The sequence below is a fragment of the Oreochromis niloticus genome, linkage group LG22 (genome assembly GCF_001858045.2).
Source record: "Oreochromis niloticus isolate F11D_XX linkage group LG22, O_niloticus_UMD_NMBU, whole genome shotgun sequence".
Taxonomy (NCBI): Eukaryota; Metazoa; Chordata; class Actinopteri; order Cichliformes; family Cichlidae; genus Oreochromis; species Oreochromis niloticus.
In genome coordinates this window covers 1,189,271-1,215,386 of record NC_031985.2, presented here as the reverse complement: position 1 = coordinate 1,215,386, position 26,116 = coordinate 1,189,271, and the positions used below count along the sequence as shown (strand labels likewise).

General features: G+C 43.1%; 1 protein-coding gene across 3 annotated transcripts; it reads right to left on the bottom strand.

The window, feature by feature from the left end:
* Positions 1–1,410: 1,410 nt before the first annotated feature.
* Positions 1,411–18,605, bottom strand: cdc42se1 (CDC42 small effector 1). 3 transcript variants are annotated; one of them, XM_003457230.5, is made up of 5 exons: positions 18,449–18,605; positions 11,279–11,635; positions 6,550–6,654; positions 5,901–5,972; positions 1,411–5,066 (listed from the first exon to the last, which is right to left on the bottom strand). In XM_003457230.5, the coding sequence occupies exons 2-4, from the start codon at positions 11,426–11,428 to the stop codon at positions 5,904–5,906; spliced, it is 324 nt and encodes a 107-aa protein (XP_003457278.1). In that variant the 5' UTR covers positions 11,429–11,635; positions 18,449–18,605; the 3' UTR covers positions 1,411–5,066; positions 5,901–5,903. The 3 variants fall into 3 exon arrangements, with proteins under 3 accessions (XP_003457278.1, XP_005462024.1, XP_025758044.1); XM_005461967.4 differs by lacking the exon at positions 18,449–18,605 and adding an exon at positions 18,309–18,438; XM_025902259.1 differs by lacking the exon at positions 18,449–18,605 and adding an exon at positions 18,028–18,166.
* Positions 18,606–26,116: the final 7,511 nt, after the last annotated feature.

Here is a 26,116-nt window from a genome sequence, read left to right as displayed (position 1 = left end):
ACATCACACACGTGTTTCCCACACATGCTCAGCCCGTAGCAAACCAGCCCTGACCGCCTCCTTCATGTTTCCACTCGTCCTGCTTCCTCCTCCTCAGTGCTCGGCTGGCGTTTCCATAGAAACACCTAGTTTAACCATCATCATTACAGCTCTGCGGTCTGTGCACAGCTGCATGTAATAAAATGTGAACGCAGCCTGTGAACGGGGTCATACGTGTAGAAACGCACGTGCTGCTCTTACTCTCAGTGTTTCTCATTAGCCTGTGCACAGACTCACGCTTCATGAGAAAGCGATGCTGTGGCCTTCATTAGAACTGTTTGAGCTCATTCTCTGTCAGAGCACCTCTGGTCCCCGTCAGTCCTGCACATTAAGCTAGAGGAGCTGTTCCTGTGCTAACATTAGCGAGGCTGAGTCTGATTCAGTGAGCTCGTAGGAACGGCCCAGTCTTTTACAAACGCCTCTCACATGTCTGCACGAGTGAGGTTATACACCTGTGCCTCAAAACACCTGCATTTAAACATTAAGTGGTGTTGTTGTTGGAGTTGCAGTTGGAAAGGAAGCAGGGCCAGGAGCAGTGGAGGTGGGTTCAAGCTGCGGCGCACCCTTCAAGGCGACCTTGAAGGAAGAGTATGTGAACAGTGTTGTGGGTGAAGAGAGCGTCAGACAAGATCACCCGTTTGAAAGTGGACATTAAATCGGTGATGTTGTCAAAGTGTTTGCCGCACAGGTCAGAGGTCAGTTAGAGGAGAGAGAAGAAGCAGTGTCCCAGGGGGAGAGGGTGCTGGGTGGGCGTGGTGCTGAGGAGAGGACTGCAGAAGGACAGGTGAGAGGGAGAAACACAGGGTCATATACACGAGTGAGACATACACAGGTGGACTACAGCCTATAAGACACTGTAAGGTGCTGTTAGCAGAGAATGTGGCTACTCTGCAGGATGGTGCTGTGGAGCAAGACAACTACACATGTGATGTTTCCTCCGAGAGTGCTGGCGGACAAGGACAAAAGCAGCTTCAGTGTCTTTGTGGATCAGAGAAAACAGATGATTGGCTGCCAGAGAGGAAGTCGGGAATGGCAGAGAGACAGCGGTGAGGTGTGCAGTAGGAGTGACAGGTGGGTGGAGGTGGGGGTGGAGCCCCGTCCTGTCTGCAGTGGTGATGTGGACTGACTAACCCCTGACCTGAATTTAAACACTGCGTAGTCTGTAAGACATCCGGCCTACGAGATGAAACCTCGTCTCCATGACGACAGCTGAACATGTTTGCTGTGATTTACTGAGAACAAAATGAAACGAAACCACCGACCCTCAAAGGTGTTCCCATCCATGTTTCAGTACTTTAGGACTGATAAAAGTGTCATCTTCAAATCTTATTTTTTGCACTATTCTTAGAATAAACTAAGCCACAAACACAGTTTTGGTGAGAAACGGACAGATTTATTCAGCCATCATGAGACACGCGTTACATAAGAATAAAGGTGTTTTTGTGCCTCTGCAGGAGGAGCAGCTCACACAACAGAAAAAGCCACACAAACCTCTCATTCATATCACTTTAATGTTTCCTTAATAACCGCTGTGATCTCTGTTTTTACAACGGTGGAGATGAGGTGAGAAAATCAGGTTTTGTAAACACAAGGATACAGCTGCTGTAGATCAGAGAGATGGCATTTTATTATCTCTTTACCGCAGCAGACCAAAGACGACTTCACAAGCTTCGCTTTCATTAACGTGACTTTTCCTGCATGCAGAGTTAAAACCTTCGAGATCTTTGAACAAATATCCTCGTAAACCGAGCCAGGCTCACGAGTCTAATGTGTGATTCAGTTTATTACTCAGTGCACAGAAGAGTTTAGCGTTTCACATCAGTCATCTGCACAGTAATGGAAGCAGGAAGCAGTTTCAGCTTCGCTCCCGACTTCAGCTCGTTCCTCAGCTCTCGCCGGGTCAGCAGACCATCATTGGACCAGCAGGAAGTGTTGTGATTCACGCTCACAGCTTTAAAACCAAAACCACCACAGCTCGCTGACTGACAGTTTCCTCAGCTAATCAAACGTGAACACAGCTCAGAAGAAATCCATTAAAACTCTTCTGCCCAATCATTTGCATTCACTTTAATCCCAGCGCAGCTGCAGGGGGGCTGCTGATTGGCTGACATCAGAGTTTATCAGAGTGTCAGAAGACAAACAGCTGCAAAAGTAAAAGTTGTTCTAATGAGGACTGTGTGGTTTTGGACAGCGCTCCCACCGAGGCTCTTCCAGAGAAGCTCTGTGATCAGTACTCTCAATGCAACAATCATATGCACCAATAGAATCAGCGTCTTTCACAAAATAAAAGCTTAACGTGATAATTAGACAAAAGCACTCGGTCTGTTTCCACCTGAAGGGAAAGGACTGTCGACAGGAAGAGGCTTCAGCACCCGACGGCTCAACTCGCAACTCTGAATTTCCAAGAATCCAGAATCCAAGAGCAAGAATGACTGAGCCACGATGTCGACTCCAGCCTGGAGACTTCCTTGTCTTCACCTACATGCAGTCGGGTCACAGCAGTCGGGACGGTTTCTGACATGGTCAGATTTTTGTAATCAAATCATTATCTGTGCACGACTCCCAGATCCAAACAATCCCTTGTATGCTCCTGTCTCTTTAAGACAGCCCTCCCTAAATCCCACTGTCTTCTGATTGGTCAGTGCCTGGAAGCCTGCAGTTAGTCGATGGGCAGACATCCATTATAAAAGTAGAACGAGCTGTTGGAAGCTGAGCGTTCAGAGCAGCCTGAGCATTTCCTCTCAGGAGGATTAAATATGTTTGATATGACACAAAAAAAGGATAAAGATCCGAGTTTCAGCTGTCCTGGAAAAAAAATTCACAATGAAACATCTCAGGCTGAACATCTTGATCTTAAGAAAACATTCTGATCTTCTTCAGGCCTTGGTGGAGGAGACATTCAGGTTCCCAGCATGAGTCTAGAATGAGAGTAACAGTTTCTGGAGCTAAAATGATCCAAAACAAAGATGCTCCACAGGAAAACAGAGTTTGTCCCAGGTGAAAGTGTTGGAATCAGAGACCTATCCTTCCTTCGTGTCCACTAAAACAGTCCCTGTGTCTTTGAACAGGACGAACTAATCGAAGGACAACAGGTTCAGACTTCAATCGAGTGTTGACACGGGTCAGAGGCGTCCCGACGCTGGTTTAACTGCAGCGTTAACGCTGCACGTCTCAGTTTGTGAACACAAACGTTTTCAGCGACAAGCTGAAACGAGCTGAGTCAAATACTTTTACAAGGACCAGCAATAAAGACTCATTACTGACTAACTCCTCCCACGCTCTGCGCAGTTAACGATTGCACCTGAAGCTCGGGCACTTGCGTTCCTGTCCTCGCCACTGCTTGGAGGAAGTGGCCAGCTGCCGCGTCGCTCGGTGGTTTCCACGGTAACCATTCAGACAGTTTTCCCTGACAAGTCAGCGCTGCTGTTAGAGCATCTGGGTACAGGATGGCGTTCATGAACGGTGCGACTCGAATAAATCGACCAATAAGACATGGCTCACTGTCATGACTGTGATGCGTTTGTGTGCGTGTTTGGAGCAGAAACAAACAGTGCTGGCTCCTACTGGCAAACACATTTAATAACTGGATGTGAAACAGGATTGGCTGGTGCACACAGACCTGGGACACATTTGGACCAACCTGTACGTTAGTGTGATTTACAAAAATAAATACAATGTGGACTAATGTTCAGCTATGACAGAAAGATCTGGAAGGAAACTTTTACGAAACATCAACATCAGTTTTATCAGCAGATGTTTCAAAAACTACAAAATGATCTTTTTCATGACCACATTAAACACATTTGGTTTGTGAGCTGAGATCAACCTGAACATCTGGATAAAAACTGAGCAGATGTGAGACAGCCAATCAGGAACAGCAGAAGATTACACACGTTTAAAGCAGTAATAACTGTGACACCTTAGCTTACAACAGATGTTTCAAGCAGTGCGCTAAAAATAAGGAGCTAAAATATGTCATCTGAAGCCCCGTTTGGGGTCCCTGAACCACAGTTTGAGTAACACAGTAATTGGATGAAGAATTTAAAAAGTGTCAAAAATAAAAACAAAGAACTTTCTGAATAATAATAACAATAATAATGATAACTTTTGGTGTTTTTCTAGTGGAGGTTTAGGACTGTGGGTCCAGTCCTCTCCGAGTGAACCAAGCCACATATGACCTCACACAGGCATGTCTGGATTTCTATCGTTGTGAGGACCCTCCATGACACAACCTGAACAACAAATCTGAGCCCTCTGCAGGCATGTCCTCACATGATCTAACAATCACACAGGTCCCCACAAAGATCGACATGTAAGAGCACAAGCATACACACACACACACACACACAGTGCAGTCCAGTGTAGCAGGGATTCATGGGACTTTCCCGTCTCCTAAAACAAGAGTCCTTTAAAATTCAGCACCAGCAGCGTCCTGGGAGAGGACATCCAGTGATGTAATCGCTTTGGCCACGTGATCCCTGAACATACGCACGGTTCAGAATCTGCTGACGAAGCCCCACAAAGGTGTAATAATCCTTCAGGAGCTGAATACTAAACAATGGGCCATCCTTGGAAATGAAGTCCAGTAAAAAACACTCCAGAAAAAAACGTCCACATGAAATCTTAAATTGAACACTTTGGAGCCAGAAAACCTTTTTCTTTCATAAATACAGACATCCTGTCATTTGTTTGATACTGAAAAAATTGAAATGGATGCTGGGAAATGGAGTCTAATGACGTTAATACTGACAGGGAAACCTGTAGTGACCAAAAATATTCGTTTTATTCTGGTTTCTTTAAAAGTGGGAACTGATTTTCAGTCTTGGTGAGTACAAAAAAATCCACAGTTATATCTGGTCAGGCTAGTGCCTCCTGTAGGTGTTAGGGGTTCAGCGCTTTGCACAAGGGCACTTTAGTAGGGTGGAGGAGGGAGTCAAACCACCTGGCTGGCAGTCAAGTGCTAGAGGTGAGGCTCAGTGTGGAGAGGAAGAGGTCGGTCAGCTGGTCTGGGTCGATGTCATACACTCCTAGAAGATGAAAAACACGGGAAACATGAAACGGTGCTGACTAGTGTAAAAATGTGGCAGTCAGCGCCCCCTACAGGCTGCAGAACATGCTTCAATCCAAAGGGTTCATCCTCTGGGGATCAGGATAAACATCTGTACACTTCAAAAAACTCTAAACATGTGGAGGAACAGTGAACTGACCGATGCTGGAGGTGTGCTGCAGCATAAAAAATTCATAGTTACAGTTTATGGGCAAGTGCCCCCTACTGGTCAAATGAATGATGACAAAGGACAAAGTGCAGGGAGGTGTTGACAGAGCCAGAGTGTGCATGAGAGGTGTCAGGGTGGATGGACGCTCGGGAAAACGTCGGACCGGCTCAGCACCACAGCTGGACTCGGTTTTTGGTTTTTTAAAGAAACTACCAACATTATAAAAAACTGTAGTTCTGTTTCATTGAGTTGTGTTCTGCGATAAAGTGACCCATGGAGATCAAACAGGTGATGTGTAATACACATACAGCCACTGTGAAACAGCTCATTTCATTTCAGCTTTGTCAGAAAGATGCACACTCAGGTTTAAAGGGAAAGCAGGGATCACCGCTGCTTCGATTGCTAACAGGAAGCTCAGGCTCAACCACACTAAGCTAAGGCTGCCAGCTGTCTTTCTATTCTGTTTTTAACCTACTCATCTGCATACCATGGTACAGGAAACCATACAGTCCTGGACCCGACTAAATAATCAGTCCTTACTTTACTCATCTTTTCTAAAATGTGATTTTTAACAGCTGCTGCTGGAACATCTTCACCTGTGATGCTAAATGAGCTCAAATGAAAAGAGAAGCTGAGCTGGTTTACCGGCTATAACACGCTGTTCCTTCCGTTCATGTTTGGGCCTTTAGACCTCATCTGCTCCTGGACCGACCCCGACTGTAAAACACAACGATATTTCTTTACATAGCACACTCATATGTATCCAACACAAACACAGAAGACAACAATCATAATGAATTAAAATGACACACAGTCACATCTTTTTTGTAATCAATAAACCTTTTAAATGTTTAAGCAAGTGTAACACTGAACTGTATTTAGGTGTTCTCATCTCTAACACAGAGTATATATTAAAATGCTGTTGTTCCAAACTGTAGTGGTTTACACCAATAAAGGTTGCTGGTTCAGTTCCAGCAGAGACACAATCCCAGTCTGGGGTCGACGGGCGACCTGCAGTAAAACTCGAACACGTTACGGTTCAAGTTAAGACTGAAGTGTGACAGCTTCCATCATACCTGTAACTGGTTTCTGTTCAGAGTGATGGTTTCACACACGTCATCGTTATGTTCAGTATTTCAACATCAACTCTTATTGTTACTTTGTTCTCAAACGTTCCTGTTAATGTTGTTACTTATCCATTTTTTTTATGCACTGATTTATGATGTATTACACACACACAGACCTGACATACGGCTGCATGGTGAGTAAACAGGTAGACAGGATTGTTACTGACCGGCTGCAGGCCCTCTGCCATCTCTCCAGAGCCGATGTGTGTGAGGTGGATGAAGTTAGTCGGTTCTCCAATCATGCTGCGATCAATCTTCCTCCTCTTTTTCTTCTATGATCACACAGACACACATTATTAAAGAGTCTCTGATATGTGTTTGTCCATATTTGAGCCTGATGAAAAAACACACCCATCCTCCTTCATAGGATGATCAGCTGATCATGGAGTTCCACAGGAAACATTTTCACTGCTATGCAGATGACACGCAGCTCTATCTATCCATGAAGCCAGGTAACACACACCAATGAGTTAAACTGCAGGAATGTCTTAAAGACATAAAGACCTGGATGGCCGCTAACTTTCTGCTTCTTAATTCAGATCAAACTGAGGTTATTGTACTCGGCCCTGAAAATCTTAGAAATATGGTATCTAAGCAGATTCTTACTCTGGATGGCATTACCTTGGCCTCCAGTAACACTGTGAGGAACCTTGGAGTCATTTTTGACCAGGACATGTCCTTCAATGCACATATTAAACAAATATGTAAGACTGCTTTCTTCCATTTGTGCAACATCTCTAAAATTAGAAATATCCTGTCTCAGAGTGACGCTGAAAAACTAGTTCATGCATTTATTACTTCCAGGCTGGACTACTGTAATTCTTTATTATCAGGATGTCCTAAAAACTACATAAACTACACCTTTCTTAGCTGCTACTTCAAAGCACATTGTGCGCTGTCTGTCCTGCGTGCTGCACAACAACTTTCAATATTTAGTATTTACTGCTGTTCACACTTAGCTAGATTAACGTGATGGTGTTGTGTTTAGTATGTTGCTTTGTTTTTTTTGTTTTTTTTGCTTGTTTTCTCTTCTTTTTCTCTCAACAGGTGATCCAGGAGATTTTTTTTTTTTCTCTTCGTCTTTGTAAGTGCCCTTTCTCACTGTCCCTTTTCCCTTCTGTTTTTCTTTTCCTTCCTCTCGCAAAATAAATCCATTTGGTATCCTTGTTGGTCTTCAGACAACAATTCTGACGGCTAAAGAACCAAATGGGACAGGCAAGAAAAAAAAAGAAAAAGGAAAAAAAGGGAGTTTTTCCTTCCCACTGTCGCCAAAGTGCTTGCTCATAGGGGGTCATATGATTGTTGGGTTTTCTCTGTATGTGTTATTGTAGGGTCTACCTTACAGTATAAAGTGCCTTGAGGCGACTGTTGTTGTGATTTGGCGCTATATAAATAAAATTGAATGCTGTTCATTAGGGCTGCCACGATTAGTCGACTAATCACGATTACGTCGACTATCAAAATCGTCGACGACTGATTTAATAGTCGACGCGTCGTTTGAAGCGTTGTAAGATCACAAAAGACGCAGGAATAAGTAGTAGGATTTAAGAGTGTAATAACGGACTGAAACAGAAGATGGCAGCACTGCATGTACAAGGATGCCAGCTGCCGTTAAACCCCGAAGAAGAAGTAGCAGCTCCGTCCCAGAATTCATAGCGCAGCCCAGCTCAGTTTCCAACAATGGCGGCAGCTAGTTAGTTTTAATATTACTCTTATTATTCTTTCTGGGTCACAAAATAACTTTAACATATTTAACATGTTTTCAGGCGAGAATGTAGCTGTGTAAACCGCAAATATCTGCTCAGTTTATCAAGACACCACATATTTTCAAAAGCGCTCCGACGTTTTCGGAGACGTCCGTTACCCACTAGCTCGATAGCTAGCCGGGGGCAAGGCTCACTAGCGCCCGTGAGAACACCGGACTCCCGGCAAATCGTTTTCAAACCCACCGCGGTCTTTCGCTACTCAGGTTAAACGTATATGAGTCACTTAGATAACTTACAAATGTTATTGTTTGGCTTTTTTTTAGTATTTTATTTGTTCCTGAGTAAATCGGTTTGGCTGAGATGAAAGTTATAGGTTTTACACAGCAGCTAAATAAACGTCAAGCAGACAACTGATTATCAGAGGTGTGAGATGCTTGAGAATATACTCCGGGGTCCCGTTATATTTTAGATAGCAAGGAGCAGACAGCTGAGTTTATTAAACTCCACCGAAACAATCTGCAAATGCCATTAAAATTTAATAAACTATCATCTTGTCTTTATTTTTACTTGGCACATACCTTAAACACTTAAAGCTGTAAGCTAATGATAGTTATATAAGAGCAGATGCATGCTGGTGCAATAAGCTGTACGTTTTACGTCCAACGGATGCATGATCTGATTAGTCGACTAATCGCAAAAATAATCGGTGACTAGTCGACTATCAAAATAATCGTTTGTGGCAGCCCTACTGTTCATGTTCAACATGAAAATATTTAAATATTGAATATTTTTACTTGAGTTGTGATTTTAAAAATAAGTATCTGACATTTATTAAAATCAGATTTAAGTTGGCAGTTTGTTATGAATTAAAGCAGACGTGTGTGTGTGCTGTATCTGTTTAGAATAAATAATAAATGAGGTAAACAAAGACGTTGGTGCTGATTGGACAGAGAAACGGTGCTTTTCCTTTAAAGCAATAAATGTGCCAGTGTCTCGACTGATTGTCTGAGCCTTGCCAGCTGAAGATTCCCGGGACAGTGAAAAACCCGGGCGTCGTCGGACCGTCACAGCGTCTCTGCAGATCAGTGCTTCGTAAACAGCCACGCTCCCCCCTCTGAACGCGAATCATCGCCGCTCGGCCCGTGCGCCGCCTCCTCCTCTGCGGGGGCGGCCGTCGTCATGGCAACGTCAGAAATAAAACAACTGCTTGGTTGACAAACTGGACGAGTCACGTTTGACTCAGCGGGAGGTTAAAATAACACCCATCAATCATCCAATCAGTGCGAGGCGCACCAGGGGCCCTGTCTTCTCATGTGTTTGTTACGTGGACCTTCTGTCCGTGAACAGTGACCGGCCATGTTTGCAGTGGTGTTTTTGGCACTCTGCGTCTCACACAGACTTAAACACACGTCTGTGTTGTGTTTGCTGTGTCTGTGCTCCTTCTGCAGTGTTGTAGGTACGTTGCATTTGTTTACAGGGTCACACATGTTTTTAAATAAGATCCACAGTCTGTGACAGAGATGTGAGTTTGTCTGTTTTAACTCTTGTCACATGACCTGACCTTCAAACAGCAGTGCAGACATGCTCACTTCAGTCCCAGACACCAGTGTGTGTCTCTGTGACAGTGATGTGGTCTTTCCCTTGTGTGGACGGCTCTCCTGCACAGACCCTTCCTCTCTGCCTCAGGTTATTTCCATGACTCTAAAAACTTGTAATCAAAGCTTTTTCTTTATGTTGCTCATGTTTCTAAAACGTCACAGATCCGATCAAAGTGCAGAAACTGAGGTGATGTAAGGTTTACAAACTGAGCACGCTCAGTGGCTTCACAGCTTCATTACGTAACCCTGAGACGCTGCAGAGCAAACAGCAGAAGAAGAAAACAAATCTCCTGGCAACGTCTGTGTTGAACAGCTAAACACCACCCCCACCCTCGTCATCATCATCATCATCGTGTAATCAGTGAGTCAGAGCAGTCCGAGCTGGTGAAAGTCTGGAAGGATCATAGACAGGATCAGCTCACAGACCTCCAACATGGCCGACATTATCCACTCATCTTAAACAGGCCAAAAGTAAAAGCGCCGCCCCCAAAAGATGAAACATCAAAAACCTTAAAACGGGCAATGTTTTTGCTCGTTCGAGTGGCTGTGGAATTTACGCAGGACCTGATTTGATGCTGTCATGTGTTTATGGAACATGGGTGAAATATGTGCAATCATCCTCAGACGCAGCCGTTACACAACATCTTTAGTGCTGACGACAAACTGAGCATGCACAGAAACAACCCCACTTCCCTTTGATTTAATGACGTCTACATTACTCACACCGTCACAACTTTATCATAAACAGCTGCACAAAGAGACGCGGGGGACGTGAAAATACGCACAATAACGATGAAGTCAAAACGTCCACCAAAGCCTTCTGTGTGAAACTTTGTGCAGCTGGAGTCCAAACCTGCCCACTTTGACCTCACACAGACTTCCTGAGTGAAGTCAGCGCTGGCATCAGTGCGTCTCGCTGTGTTTATTAAAGGTGTATTGTTGCAGTGCCACAATGAAACAAACACAAAGCTAAAAATACAGCCAGAGGAAGGAGGGAGGAGGAAGAAGAGGAAGAGGAGGAGGCTCTCTGGAGAGAAAGGCCACAGCAGCACTTCCTCCCGTCAGGGCAGCGTCGCTACCATCAGGAACCTTTTATCGGGTTTAACGTGGAGCTCTGTGCTGATGTTTGCGTTCTGTTTATGTCACGTGAAGAAAAAACGGAACCGACGGCTGCAGAGGTCAGAGGTCACAGAGAAAAGGGAAGCTGTGCATATGTGTGTGTGTGTGTGTGTGTGTGTGTGTAGGCCACAGTAACTCTGAGGCCTTGTGAGGACATTTGTGGAACAGCACACAAGCCCCGCCTTTACCTGTGCAGTGTCACGTTCAGGCAATTAAACAACACCAATCACATAACTGTGTCTACTTCATTTACCTGCTCAGCATCAGCCATCGCTTTAGCTGATGGTCCAAGTTACCATCAGCTAAAACGATGGTAACTTGGACCTTCAGTTAACAGGAACATGTTAACTTCAGCTTTGAAACATTTTATCAGCTAACGTTAGCTAACATGATTAGTTCTAATATTTGTACAAACACTGAACTTTTAGAATCATGTGTAGCGTTTAAAGTTGTCAAAAGACAGCACGTCTCACCGGCGGTGGTTTAGCTACCACGCAGCAGCCCATCTTGTGCCAGAAGTCGCTCATGCCGAGGCTCGGTCTGTCCAGCGGCCGGATGCTGCTCTCTGTTGCCGCCCTGCAGGCCAGAGGAGGAACTACAGCCTGAGGGTAATCCTGGGGCATTCAGGCCAAAAACTTGACTGACGACAAAGCTCAGACGCCTAAAACCCCCAAAACGCCAGCGCAGGCTGGAGTCAGTATGTCCCTGATTAATTCAACAGATCTTTAGCAGCTGAAGAAGAAAACGTGTTTATTCCACAAATCTGGTGAAAAAAAGAAAAGATCAAATCCAAAGTGCGGAGAGTTCAAAGCTGCACCTTCACGCTTGATCTGTGGAGACAGAAACGTTCATCTAATTAAATGACTGATATCATCATCACAGCTTTAACAGCAGGAAGTTCACGGGTTCAACCTTCACTTTACACCTAACTACAAATTTATATCCAGCCTGCTTTATTTTGAAAATTCTATACGGATAAATTTAGTTACAATTAGAAACACCTGGACCATGCTGGCTGTCAGAGACCATCTGATTTATTTGTATCTTTAAAAAACATCTAAAAGTTTAACAAATATGGCAGTTTGATTAAAACACTAGAAACAGTAACTAATCATGCTGAAAATATCCAAGAGCTGCGCTTCAGTTATTAATGCTTTCATATAGGCTCTCTGAGCTCTGCAGGTTCAAACATGAATGTAACTCTCAGCCAGCTTACAGCGTTCATATTTATTCTGCTGTGATTTCCTGTGAACACTCACATGTCCTTACAGCAGCACCAATGCAGAAAAGCTCCAGGAACAGCAAATTTACACACGGCGATGAAATGACTGCGAGCCCAACATTTGAGACCCAAAAATTCTCCCAAACGTCCCCACATGGCAGGAAAACAGGAACACAGTGGAGCTACGTGGGAACCCTCAGAGACGTCAACACGGCAAACACATCGAGCATGACTAAACACTGGGTGTGTCCAAACACAGTTCTGTGTGTGTGTGTGTTTGTTTCTGGGCGTTCTTCTCAAGCTGATCCTGAAACTTGACTCCAGCTGTTGATTAAATCATACAGATCTGACCTTTGACCCCTCAGGTGGGACATTTACAGACCGCTGTCTTTCTCAAACATGGCTGCAGATCGATGGAGACAGACGCTGAGGGAGCGCTCATGCACTTTTATTATATATATTCTAACTTCTTAAACACAGAACATGAAACAAATAAATGAGACCTTCTTTCTGCTTCATTTTTAGAGAATGCCAACACATCTGTGTGTCATGTTGCAGCGAGCTCTGCGTGCTGGTTTTCAGATTAATAAGACGTGTAAACTCCTCCCACAACTTTCATGTGTGAGCTCATGAGCAGCACAGACGTGAAACGTCGTTTTTTTGTTACATGGGCCTGCGGCCCGATTCCATGCAGGACAGAAACGAGCGTCTGCTCTGGACTCGGTCCAGCACATTTCAGCAGACGATAAGGAAAGAATGTGGAGGCAGGAACATGTAGCTTCACGCTCCACATCCACCCTATTAGCAGCCAGGAATTCAGCCTGCGGCTCCGACTCCTGACGGAGGCCCAGAGAGGACGTCCTGCGCTCTGCTCTGTCACTCGAATCATCCTCTGTCACCTGACCTACAGGATCAGAGGAATCACCTGAAGTTCAGCCTTCAGGTTTAACTCACTGTAATGCAGCTGTGAGCCAACCACCTGACGCACTACATTTACCTGTAAGGAGCTGCACTCAGACTCTGGATTGTTACGAATGTGAGCTGGGAGAAAAACACAACTTCCGCTGCTTTTTTTGTCATGTGTGACGTCCAAACACGTCGCTGAACTGAGGCGAACGTTTGGGTTTCTGTCGATGAATGACGTGAAATCGACAGCTTCATCCTGGAAAGTCTTATTCTTGTGCCTAAAATCAGAAGACAGGCCTTTTCCTGCAGGAGCGATGTGAGCGGCGGAAACTGTGCAAACTGTGTGTTTGTGTTTGCTAGCAGGAGATCTGTCACGTGATGCCAACGCGAGGAGGAGGAACAGACTCTTCCTCCCTCGTCTGTCTGCAGGTGCTACGGGCCGGTCTGATTATAGGAAGTGAAACGAGTCTGTTTAACGAATGTGTGAGGAAGTTTAAGGTGGAAGTGAACCAGAGGTTTCATCTTTATCTGACATCAGGACAGTTTCATCTGTGAAAACACCAAAAACTAACCCGCAGACATCATGTGATTACCATCGTCGTCACCGCTGACCACCTGATGTGACATCAGCTGAGCGTTCATCAGCCCCGAGGCCAAATCAGCTGAAACACCAACAACAACAGCCCGTTTGTGTGTGCGGGACGATGGCCTGCAGGTCACATGACTGCACTTTGGTCAGCTGACAGAGGAAGGCCTTTATTTAAACACATCTGCTGAATGACCTCTGCCCTTCATCAGCTTCTGCTTTTTCTTCAGTGGAAGATTTTTTAGACTTGTTTAGTTAATATGACATTTTGACTGAACAATCAGGGATTGCCTGCTGCTGCACTTTTCTCCTTGAACTCCACAGAGAAGCTTCACAATCATCCTTCTGTTTCTGAACCTGCGTTTCAGCCTCTGAAACAAGCTCATTCAGCTCCTGTCCCTTTAAGACCTCCCTAGAGGCCCATCAGATTGGCCATCTCCTGGAAGCTTGCTGAAGGGCAGCACCCAGAGCGTCTGGCTGGAGCACACGCTCACCGTTTTCCGATAACGTACGATGACACAGAAAGGTGTGACACGCTGACATCACAAAAGCGTTTAGTCTGAAGCGTGTGTGCCTCACAGGGATTATTTTCCACACAGTAGACTCAGCATTGGACACAAACATCCCACAGCTAAACATCCTCCTGAGCGAGTGTGGCTGATCCTGCCTGCAGTCTCCGCTGCATTTCCTGCAGGACTGAGAGGAGGAGAGCCACCTTTGTCCCCAAAGCCACTCTGCTTTTTGACTCCAGCTGATAAGAACATTTCCCACACCCAGAAACATAAACTACACTCTTCCTACACTACTGACACTTTAATTCACTTTTAGTCACTTTAATTTTAAAACTGTATATTTATTATTTCACTCCTATTGCCTGTTCTTATTGTCTTTATCTTCAACGTTATGCTGCTCAATTGTTTGTTAATTGCCCCTCGGAGATAAATAAAGTCTTCTGATTCTGATTCTAACACTAACAGATAATGGTCTTCTTTCTTTACCTTCATCTATTCATTTCAATCGTGCTTCTCCAACACGCTGACGACACACGACTCCATACTTCAGGTAAATTCTTAGATAACAGGCAGACTGAAGTGCTTTATTTTCTGCTTTCATTCCTCCTTTCTAAACTGAGACACTGACTTCCTGCTGATGCTTATCTCAGCTGATAAGAAGAAAAAACATGGTGCAGAGGAAGGTGACCATTTACACCGCTACGACGAAAAACAGCATCCTGACAGCGCACGAGTCAGGATGCTGAGCATCCTGACTCGTGCGCTGGGGTTCAGACAAACTGTTCAATTCTAATCCCACAGGTCATGTGAACAGATGCTCGCTCATCAGAGGAAAATGATGAGTGTAAGTGTGTATCATCGACATACGAACGGTGGGATGTATAATGATTCTTTCTGACAGTACTAATGCGAGCGTGTAAAGCTTTCACAGTAATGGGCCAGGACAAACCACAGAACACTTTGTCCCTTTAGATATGATAAGAGCCAATCAGTCCTTATCGCGAGGGGCTCAAAGGTTCATTCAGCTGTTTGTAAAAACAGTTTTCAACTGTTTCACTGAGAAAAGAAAGATCACAGAGTCTGAATGGATCCAGGTGATTCCAACACGTGTCAGACAAACAGACTAATAATAAAGCGTCTGCACTGATTTCATCACATAACCATGTTTTAATGAAACGCTGCTGAAGCTCATTACTCCACATTCACGCTGACGACATGTTGTTGTGTAGATGATGAGATCTTCACAGTGACAAACTTTATTCTGAAATTTTTCCACAGTTTGTGTCACGTTAATCAATGAACCTGATTGGCTGGAGTTCTACTTTTCCAGCTTTTTGGTTTCCTGTCTCAAATTTTTGAGATCATCAAATTCAACATGGGCTCCTTTGCCTCTTGAAATAGTAAAAAACAAAATCAAACCTTAAACATTAAACATGAGTTTTCTGAGTTCTACTGTGAAGAAAATATATTTACACAGCCAGCTCTGGTGGGGTTGCCTTACTTTGGACAAATAACACTTGTAAAAGTATGGATTACATCCACAATAATACTTTCACTCAAACCAAGAGAACAGCATTAATGGATCAGAATGTTGAGGTCCAGCGGCATAAAAGTCAGCATCCACCTGAGGAGGAACATGAACACGTGTGAATTTTACATCGATTCTTTTTAGACAGCACGTGTGCTCCAGTGAAGGCGGCAACATGAGCTTTATAAGAACCAGACGGACGTCAGGAAGGTTCAAACTCTCACTGTGGTTTGGTGGTTTTGGACCGTCAGTCAGCCTCACAAGGAGCTCCTTTATTTCAACCATACAACTCTGTGGCCGCCTTCACACCGTTTATACCACCGCGAGCAGCTTCAGGTCTGAATCACAGCTCGACCGGCGTCTTCGTCCTCGACCTTCACACCGGCATCTTCGCCGTCGACCTTTGTCCTCGGCCTTCACACCGGTGTCTTCGCCGTCGACCTTTGTCCTCGACCTTCACACCGGTGTCTTCGCCGTCGACCTTTGTCCTCGGCCTTCACACCGGTGTCTTCGCCGTTGACCTTCGTCCTCGGCCTTCACACCGGTGTCTTCGCCGTTGACCTTCGTCCTCAGCCTTCACACCGGCGTCTTTGTTCTTGACCTTCACACCGGTGTCTTCGCCATCGACCTTCGTCCTCAGCCTTCACACCGGCGTCTTCGTCCTCCACCTTCACACCGGCGTCTTTGTTCTTGACCTTCACACCGGCGTCTTCGCCGTCGACCTTCGTCCTCCACCTTCACACCGGCGTCTTCATCCTCGACCTTCTCTGTCTACTTTAAACCATTCAATGAAAAATAAAAGTGTCCAGATTCACATCCCTCAGCCACGTCTGTGGTGAGCCGTCGCTTCACTTCAAATGAGATGTTTCTTACAGATGTTCATCCTGCCGAGGTTTCAGCAGCTACAAAGAGTCGGTCATTAGAAGCTAAAGTTGGGTTGATTTGAAATCTCAGACATCAAACATGCTTTGTGTGCGATTATCGAGTGAAAGTGATAAATGATGCTAGCCTGATAAGGCTGCATTCCTCTCCCTGTAAGCAGCTGATGTTTATCAGCCAGTTCCACCTTTAATGTGATGAAGAGTTCAAAGACTTTTTCAAGGAGGCACAACAAGAAGAACTAGCACAAAACACTCGGTCTCGTATCGACCGGCCATCAATTACACAACCTCTGTGAAGGATGTCGGTGTCCCAACACGTCCAGAGGAACAAGTCAAGTCAGCGTGCAGCGAGTCACGGTGATATCAGAGGAGTGTTACGGGAACATCACGTTAACCGTTTCAGCCCCAAGTGTGAAACACAAAAAGCTCCAGATTGAATCACTGCAGATTCCTGAGCCCACAAACTGTGAGGACCAGGACAGCGCTCTGAGCCGTTCACCCATTCCTGTCCTCGCAAACAGAGACGGAGGTCAGAGTCCAGCCACCACACGCCGCCCCGCGCCTCTGAATCACTTCCTGTTCCTCTGCAGGAAAAACCCTACACTTACTGAGCCAGTTTTAAACAGACCTTCAGGCGTACAAAGTGTTCACACGTCAGCACGATTCAGTCCCCAAACATCTGCAGGAGAACGACCTCAGTGCTGGGAGCTGCTGTCACCAAGGTGACGACTGACGGTGCATCCCTGCCGCTCGATCCGACCCGTCTGCACTCAACGGGCCGCAGCTTAAGATGAGCGGTCCAGAATCAGCCTCGGGGTCAGGGTTAACCCCAGAACCATCGCAGCCTGTTTGGACTCAGAGATGATGCTTTATCTGAGCTGTGTGACACTCGGGCTGTCCGAAACGTGCCGATGCACGTGAAGGCAGCGGCAGGAGGACAGAGTCAAACCACAAACTCCATCATGGAGATGGTGGAGGGGAGCTATATTCTTGGATCAAAGTTTCCATCCCCTGAACCCTGTAACCTCTGACCGTTAACCTCCACACTCAGCTGAAGAGTTCTCCCATAGATCTGCATTTTGTGCAGCTGTCTGTATTTGAGAAATGTGTGAAGCATGTCAGCGCTGCAAAAAGCAGAATCAATCTGAAACCTGCAGATTTCACCCTTTCCACCAAAGTCCAGTCAGAAATCGGCCAATTTCATGCCTGCTGTCCAAAACATGCACGTCGTATTGATTCACGTTCCTCCATAAAAACTGAACTCAGTCTTTAGGTCGTCGTGTTATTCCTGTCCTTCACACTTCTTCATCAACTTCCTTGTTCCTCACATAAAACTCCACTGAAAAACTTTTGTTTTCTCCAGTCTGAAACGTGCACTTTTTCCTTTTCCTTTCTTCAGACCAAACTCCACTCGGAAACAACCAGATCATACACGCTAATGTTCCGTTTGCTGAAAGGATTCACGGGGAAAACGTAGTGACAGAAAGAGAAGGTCAGAGTGAAGTTGGGACTAAAGAAGGAAAACTGGCAGGTTTATGAGAGGGCGTCTGCGCTCACACACCGACACATCAGAGTCCATGTACAAACCTGCAGATCTGACTTATTCTCATCCTTCTCTTCATGAGGCTAGGCACTCTCCCTGTTTCCAGCCATTTTGCTAAGCTATGGTAAGAACTTACATTCAATATGTCAGATCAGAAAAAGAGCGAAGACAGACCTCCCAAACCTGAACTTTGACCCTGAACACAGTCAAACATGAAGGTCAAAGAAATGAGCAAAGGTCAGCCAGTCCTGCGTGTCAAACACAAGTGTGCAGACCGAGAAGCGTTCAGCTCACATTCAGCTCTGTTAATCATTCACAGACGAACCTTTGTTCACATCGACCCGGTAACTCCAGCTGAACGTCCCCCGTTTTAACCCGGGTTAGACTGAGCCCAGGCCTGACTCTGCTTCAGTCTGATAAGAAGAAAGAGGAGCAAAGAGGAGTAAAAAGGAGGCGCAGACTCACCGCAGAGCAGCGACAGCAGAGGCTGGAAGAAAAGCGTTGCAGCTCTTAGGGGCTCTCTCAGTCTGAGGTGTGGCTCCAACCAGGAAATCCATCCTCTGCTCCTCCAAAACCCCCAGCTCCGTCCGTCTCCTCCCCCCGCGTTCAAGCTCAGGGCCACAGCGCCTCCTGCTGGAGGACTGCGGACAGGGCACCGTGAACTTCTCTACACCAGACTCCAGTGTTTCAAGTTTCAATTTTTTATTGTCATGTACAGATAAACAGTTTAGCCACATTTATCCATAATGAAAGTCTTTGGCTCATGCTCCTCAGCTTTACATGAGCATATAGAGAGTGTGCAGTTATACTGAGAAGAAAATAACAGAAATTAGCAGTGGTAATAATGATAATAACAATGAAAAGGAGAAAAGGACAGAAAAAAGCATTAAATATTAGAGAATTGAAGACGAGTTGGTATTTACAAGTTTGTGCAAGAGAATTTACAGGTTGTACAAACTTGTGCAATGAGCATTTAAGTGGCATTAGTTGAAGTGACAGTGTGCAGAGTCCTGTAATTGTAGTGGTGTGTATGGAATGTCAGCAGTTCAAAAGTCTGATGGCTTGTGGGTAAAAACTGTCTCTGTGTCTGCTAGTGCGGGTCTGGATGCTCCTGAACCACCTGCCGGACGGCAGGAGTGTGAGAAGTCTGTGGCTGGGATCAGAGAGGATCCGTATGTGCGGTCAGCAAGGTCTGTCATCTCGGTTGCGGGCAAAAGACCTGCAACTGACAAATAAAGGCTATCTCATCTCATCTAATCTTAAAATGACTGTTCAGTACAGATATGAAGCCCAACAATCATGTTTTACAGTCCTGTGGTCTCAGCCTCAGATACTTATTAAATCACACAAAGCTCGTGTAGAAACAAACAAACAAATGAACAAAATATGTTCTCCTTCATTTCTGTCAACCACACGTTTCCAGCTATCATGGTTGCTAGGCAACCTGGGCAGCGCGACGGAGGCTAGATCGTCCCATTTCACAAGCCTCACACTTCCGGCCTTAGCGGTCTTTGAGTACACTGTAAAATATAACTTGTTGTTTCAACTTAAAAATATGAGGTAAAGGGCTGCCTTAAAATTTTAAGTTAAGTCAAGAAATAGAGTTTGTTCTTATAACACAACCAATTGTTATCTTAATGAAAAATTACATGTTGTCTAAACTTTCGTCTTAGTTTAGTTGACTGAGATTTGTTAGTCAGTTCAACTCCTTTAATTGTCATCTTTACTTGGGAAAACCCTTTCAGCTAAATTAAAATAATCTATTGTTTAAACTCTTGTCCTAGTTCAGTTGACTTGGGTTTTTTAGTTAATTCAAATACTTTAGTAGTTCTTTTAACTTAGGAATCTATTTTAGCTTAACTAACATAATTTGTTAGCTAAGTTGATTTAAGTGTATTAATTAACTGAGCTCCTTAAGGTAGCTGAGTGAACTTGTAAATCAGTTTCATTTTAATTATCAGAGTTGATTGACTGGATGTAAAGAAAAATGTGTATTAAACATCTTAAGTTTTGTTTTGTTTTTTAAGCTTTCTAACATCCATTTCAGCAAAACTACCTGTTAGGTTTATCTTAGATCTCAGGTTTAAATATCTACATTCCTTTAAATAAATTTTCTGTTGTTTACAGAAAAAAAAATAAAACCCCACAGATTCCATTAAAGTCTATCTGATCATTTCATACAAGTATAGTACATAAGTTTGTTTTAAGAACATGACAAGACAATTACTCATGAGCGCCCAACATTCACCATTTATTGTGCCATCTTAGTCATCTGAGAAACAGAAAAATCAGTGACGTAGCTCATCTTTCTCACAATCCATCAAAACTCAAAGGCTGCTCCCTGTGAAACAATAAATTTGAACTTGGTCTTGAGCCCAGTTTGGGTGAAGATTAAATTCTGACCAATACTCTAGGAGCAGTAGTGATTCTTGTGAAGTAACAACATAAAGTCTGCATTAATGTAATGTATCAACGGGACACTTGATATTTTAGAAAAGTTATTCTTTACATTTGCAAAATTTTTAAACTTCATTGTGCTCAGTCACACCTGTTAGCATAAAACTTGAAATATTAAAATAGTACAAAACCTTTGATAAGTGACAGTAAAGATCAGTTTATAACAACTAAGACATCAAACTCTTGTATTTGTCTTCGTTTACAATTGCAACAAATTCCACAGAACCAATATCTCTGAAAATGAGTGCATGCTTCTGAAACATTTGATAAGATGGATATTTCAGAAACATCAGTTTGAGTCTGCTCAATTGCAAAACAAAGGAAAAACTACTGACTTGCATGAGATAAGCATCTGCAGAGTCCACCATTATATTGTTGTTCACATAAGTTTCTTAAACCATGAACAAATGAGTAATTGTCTAATCTGGAATGTAAAGTGTAGTCATTTAGTGACATACAAAAGTGAGAATGAGAACTTGCAAGAATAAAAAAACAAACAGTAAAATAAAAACTGTCCTTAACACTAAGGCAATTGTATGCTGTGAGCATACAATTACAGTTCTGCATGGCTTTCTGCAAGAGTCTGTTTCTTAGACCATGCACTAGTGAGATGCACTGCCTTCCACCAATGTTCATTAGGATGTTCTGAATGGCTTCAAAGATGTCCTTAAGTTCCTTTGGATAGTGTATGTTGAGGGCAAAAAGAAGGCCCATCAGCATGGAAATGGCACTTGAGACATCCCTCAGATTAGACAGGATTACTGCCGCCTCAAGGACAACCAACACATCGATGATGTCTTCTTCTTTCACCATCGCAATGCCAACTTTCATCCTCTTAGAAAACGTGTCTTCAATACCTGTCGGCTATAAAAGGGTTCAAAGACAAAAAAAAAAAAAAAAAATTACACAATTACAATTACACAATATCCCTTGTGCTTAACAATTCATGTCTTTCCAAAGAAGAGCCATACTGATGCTTTGGATGATGGTGATTGGCTTTGGGTAACACTTATTAGTTGTTAAAGTTTTTTCAGAATGAGATATGCACCCCCATGTTACAAATCCATTTCTTGCTTTAAACAAAGACCATGTTCATAAATAACTGAGCATGTCTTCAATTGCAGAATTCAAACAAAATTTTCAATTTAAATGGTAAATGGCCTGTATTTGTATAGCGCTTTACTAGTCCCCTAAGGACTCCAAAGCGCTTTACACATTCAGTCATTCACACACATGGGTGGATGACTGAATCGTGACTCAAGAGTTGACAGTTCGTCTTATAATCGGAATGTTGCCGGTTCGAGCCCCGGCTCCGACAGTTTCAGTCGTTGTGTCCTTGGGCAAGACACTTCACCTGTTGCCTACTGGTGGTGGTCAGAGGGCCCGGTAGTGCCAGTGTCCGGCAGCCTCGCCTCTGTCAGTGCGCCCCAGGGCGGCTGTGGCTACAATGTAGCTTGCCATCACCAGTGTGTGAATTTAAATCTACTTATGCTAAATATTGGCTGTGCTCTAAACCAAATCTGGCTGAGAATACATGAAATGTGCAAACTGCAGCTACACTACAGGATCAGATTATGGCTCCATAGACAATGCTTCTTTAATCAGTTTATTGATTAAAGTTTATTTTTCCCCCTATATTAACAGCATGAAAAAAGAGCATATAGACATGGCTGAACAGGCTGCATAATTGGCACTGAATATCAACATCCACCTTTACCCAGCTGCCCAATGACTCTCGGCCAGTAACCTTTAATTGCTTACCCAGTCTACACAGTCTCTTTCCAGGGTCCAAGACATTTCACCAAAGTATTGCCCCCCACAGCTGTAGCAGCCACTGCAGCCCCTTAAATATCCTAATATCTCTGCCATTACAATATACAATGTGAGAAATCAAACGTAAAGCTGAAGTGAACAGTACAGCAGCGAAATGTCAAAGACCCTGGTGAAGACATGAATAAACACAAGACACTAATAATATCAATGCTAGCTTGCCAGTTAGTTACTCTGAAACCTAGACCAAATCCAGTGTCAAAGATCTTGTAATAATACATTTGGTGAGAAAAAAGTACACATGTTATCATGTGGCATCTATTGTTTCATAGATGCCATATGTTTCATTTAAAATCCACTGTGGTGCTGTCATTATTAAATTTACTAAAAGAAACAATGCTAACCTTCACAGTCTTGAAAGTGTGTGAGGGATCTTCCTTTAGAAAAGGAAGGTGAGGTCCTCTGTCCTCTTCCTTTGTGTAGGGCTCTGGTCAAAGAAGTCAAAACAAAACCAAAACATTTTTTAAACAGTGTTTATAAAGCATGTAGACAGCTCCAAATTCACAGCTTTTTGATACATAATTCCATCAATATATGATTATCATTGGAGATTTTGAATCAGGCTTATCAGGACATTCAAGTAGAATATGATATCCAACCTACCACCAATATACACAGATTCTGTAAAAGTTACCACACTAAATGTCCGGTTGTGAAATATGATGACAGACTTTACTTATCAGCTTTCTTTCAATGAGTTCATCAGTTGAACTGGATAACCTAAAACTTAAACAAAGGATTAGATTTCGCAGTTGAACACTTACATCATCACCGAAGCATCTTATGAGCCTAGTTAGCCCTCCTATGCCGCTCTTGATTTTCTACAGCTCCACGAACCTCTCCATAATGGTCAAGCACAGCAAAAAGGAACCCTTTCAGGTCAACAGATGTAAGACGGGCAAATTCTGCTTCAACCTGAGCAATAGAAGAAGAGGGGTGGAGAGTACAGGCAGAATAAAAAAAAGATTCTTTGAGACCCAAATTTAAGCAAACAGTCATCTGAGGCCCATTAGAGAAAACACAAACACACAAAAGCAAACAAACAAAAAGATGCACTTTACCTGCCGTTCAGCAAACAAGGAAGTTCAGAGAACAATAAGCTCTGTCTTGAAATCTTTTAAAGTAGAATGATTGTGAAAATGACTTATGTGATGTAAAACTTTAGTAAACGTGCGATTAAAAGAACACTGAGTAAAAGGACAAGTAACAATTTCCTTATTCCTCAGATGTTTACCTTGTGAGCAATACTGTTTTAGTCCAACTGTCTCATTAAAGTTACACAACAGGCTTTTTACATTAAAGCCAGCAAGTCCATTACATACTCCCTTTTTAGATCTGAAATACTGTGCACATTCTGTGTATATGTAGTGGACAGCAATTTACCCCCAAAAGTGCAAAGTTTGCAAGTCCACCTCATTTAAATGACAAAGACAGATGTGATCATCTAGACCTGTGAAAATAAATTAATGACAAACTTGCAGTTATGGATGTTATTACAACCACAAGAACCTAAACAGTCTGCTCCATTGCTTTTGTTAATGAATCATTTGTTGGTAGCACGTCTGAATATTTAGTTTATGCCACCTGCATGTGATCATCAATAGTGCCATATTACTTCTTAAGAAGTACCCTGACACTACAATCTTTATATCATTTGTTCTACAGAGCTATTAAGTTACAATATAATCTGTGGTGTTTCCAGTATGACAAAATGCACAAATTGTAACTTACCATTTGACTCCACTGACAAAAATAAATCCCCAGCATCAAGTTTGGCTTCACAGACCTAAAATAAGTAAAATAAAAATATATGTTATAATTATATTGTTTTTGCCATTTATTCATGTTTGCTAATTTTCTGACATATAAACAATATTAGTTTTGTTACAATACAGGGAATGCAGTTTAATTAAAAGGTAAATTATGCAAAAAACAAAAACAAAAAACTTCTGCAGTATACCATGCCAAAAATCAGTGTCTCTGATGCCAATTATTTTATCACTACAGCTCTTTTAGTATGGAAACTCACACAATCTAGTCATACTAGTCACAAGAGTTCAAAAATAAGTTAAAATAGTGAGCTGTTGTTAAGCATCAAGCATTTCAGGGTAACAAATAACTGCACAATAGAATTAAAGCAAAAAATAAACACACTGGAGGACTATCTGATAAAAACTAATATAATGCTGGTTTGTAGACCATATTTTGTCTCAATCCTCAGTGCACTCTTGCAGCTTAGCATGCAGCAGTTAATAACAACTTAAGTGATTACATAGGGGTAAACAGATGACAACAAGCATCGGAGTCCTGCCAAAAAGTTCTTTTGAACCCAGCCAGTTATTGGAAATATTCCCAAAATGAACTTCCACCAAAATACAACAGCCTGTGAACTTGAAAGAAATTTACAAGTACAAAGACAATATGAAATAAGCTTTATTAATTAGCTGAGTTAGCTTGCTAATATCGCAACAGTGGTTGAGTGCACAACCTTAAAGCTAGCGGCACAATACTTGTGATTTGGTCAGTGCCACATTAAACCCATAAAAAAGGCCATGTGTCAGTTTATTAGGTCAAGTTTGGTCATGACACACAAGCTGGACCTTGTCGGCTAAAGTTACATTAGCTAAAGCAAACATTTCGGTAAAAGAGAAAAACAAACATCATGCCATAAATTCAAAACATGTTCCAACTTTTGTAGCTCTCTTTCCTTATAGTTATAACCAATGTTACTCACCTTGAAAGCATATTCCAAAGAAGACGATTAGAAAACGTCCAAGTAAAGTGAGCATGTCGTTAACCGCCAATTCCCCATGATGCACCTCGGTAGGAGTCACGTGAGGCAGTTTTGAATCCTGCTGTGCTCAACTTACCCACATTGTCAAGTTCACATAAGTTTCTGATTTAGCTGGACATGAGTTTTCAAGTTAGCTTTTTTTGGTGTAATTGGGACGTTTTTAACTTGTAATTCTATGTTATAACAACAACTTCAGTCATCTATCGTCAAACTGATATAGAATAATATGTTGAAATAACAAACATCTAGAATTACATTTTACAGTGTACGCGGCCCTTGAGGACCGTTGAGGCTGCGTACTTTAAGGCTGCAGACCCTACAGCCAAAGTCTTCACTGTGAGCCGAACACACCGGAAACTGCTCTGCTCTTCCTTTCAAAATAAATAAATGAATGGATGGATAGTTTCAGTTGTTGTAGTGATATATATCTATATATATATATATATCTATATAGTCCTCCAGCAGGAGGCGCTCTGGCCCTGAGATATATATATATATATATATATATATATTTTTTTTTATATATATATATATATATATATATATATATATATATATATATATATATATATATATCAGGTCAGGGCACCGTGAAAACGCCGCAGACGGGAAGGGAGAGAAGAGACAACTTCTCTGCACCAGACTCCTGTGCGTGTGTGTGTGTGTGAGAGAGATCGATCGATGCTTTTATTACTTCCCGTCTGGACGACTGTAACTCAGTCTATGTGGGGTCAGTCAGTCGTTGCTCTGGCGTCTGCGGCTAACTGTACCTAGTAAAAGAGAGCATATAACCCTGTGCCGACCTCACTGGCTGCCTGTCTCTTTTAGAGTTCATTTTAAAATTCATATGTTTGTTTTTAAATGCTTTCACAGTCTTGCCCCGCTGTACCACTCTACACACCCTCCTGTCTGTCTCTCAGGTCAAATTATGGAATAACTCGCCCGTACACGTTAGAGAGGCCCCTTCACGGTCCACTTTTAAAACACGTCTTAAGACCCATTTTTATTCTTTGGCTTTTGACCGTAGTGAGACTTAGTTTCTCTTCTATTTA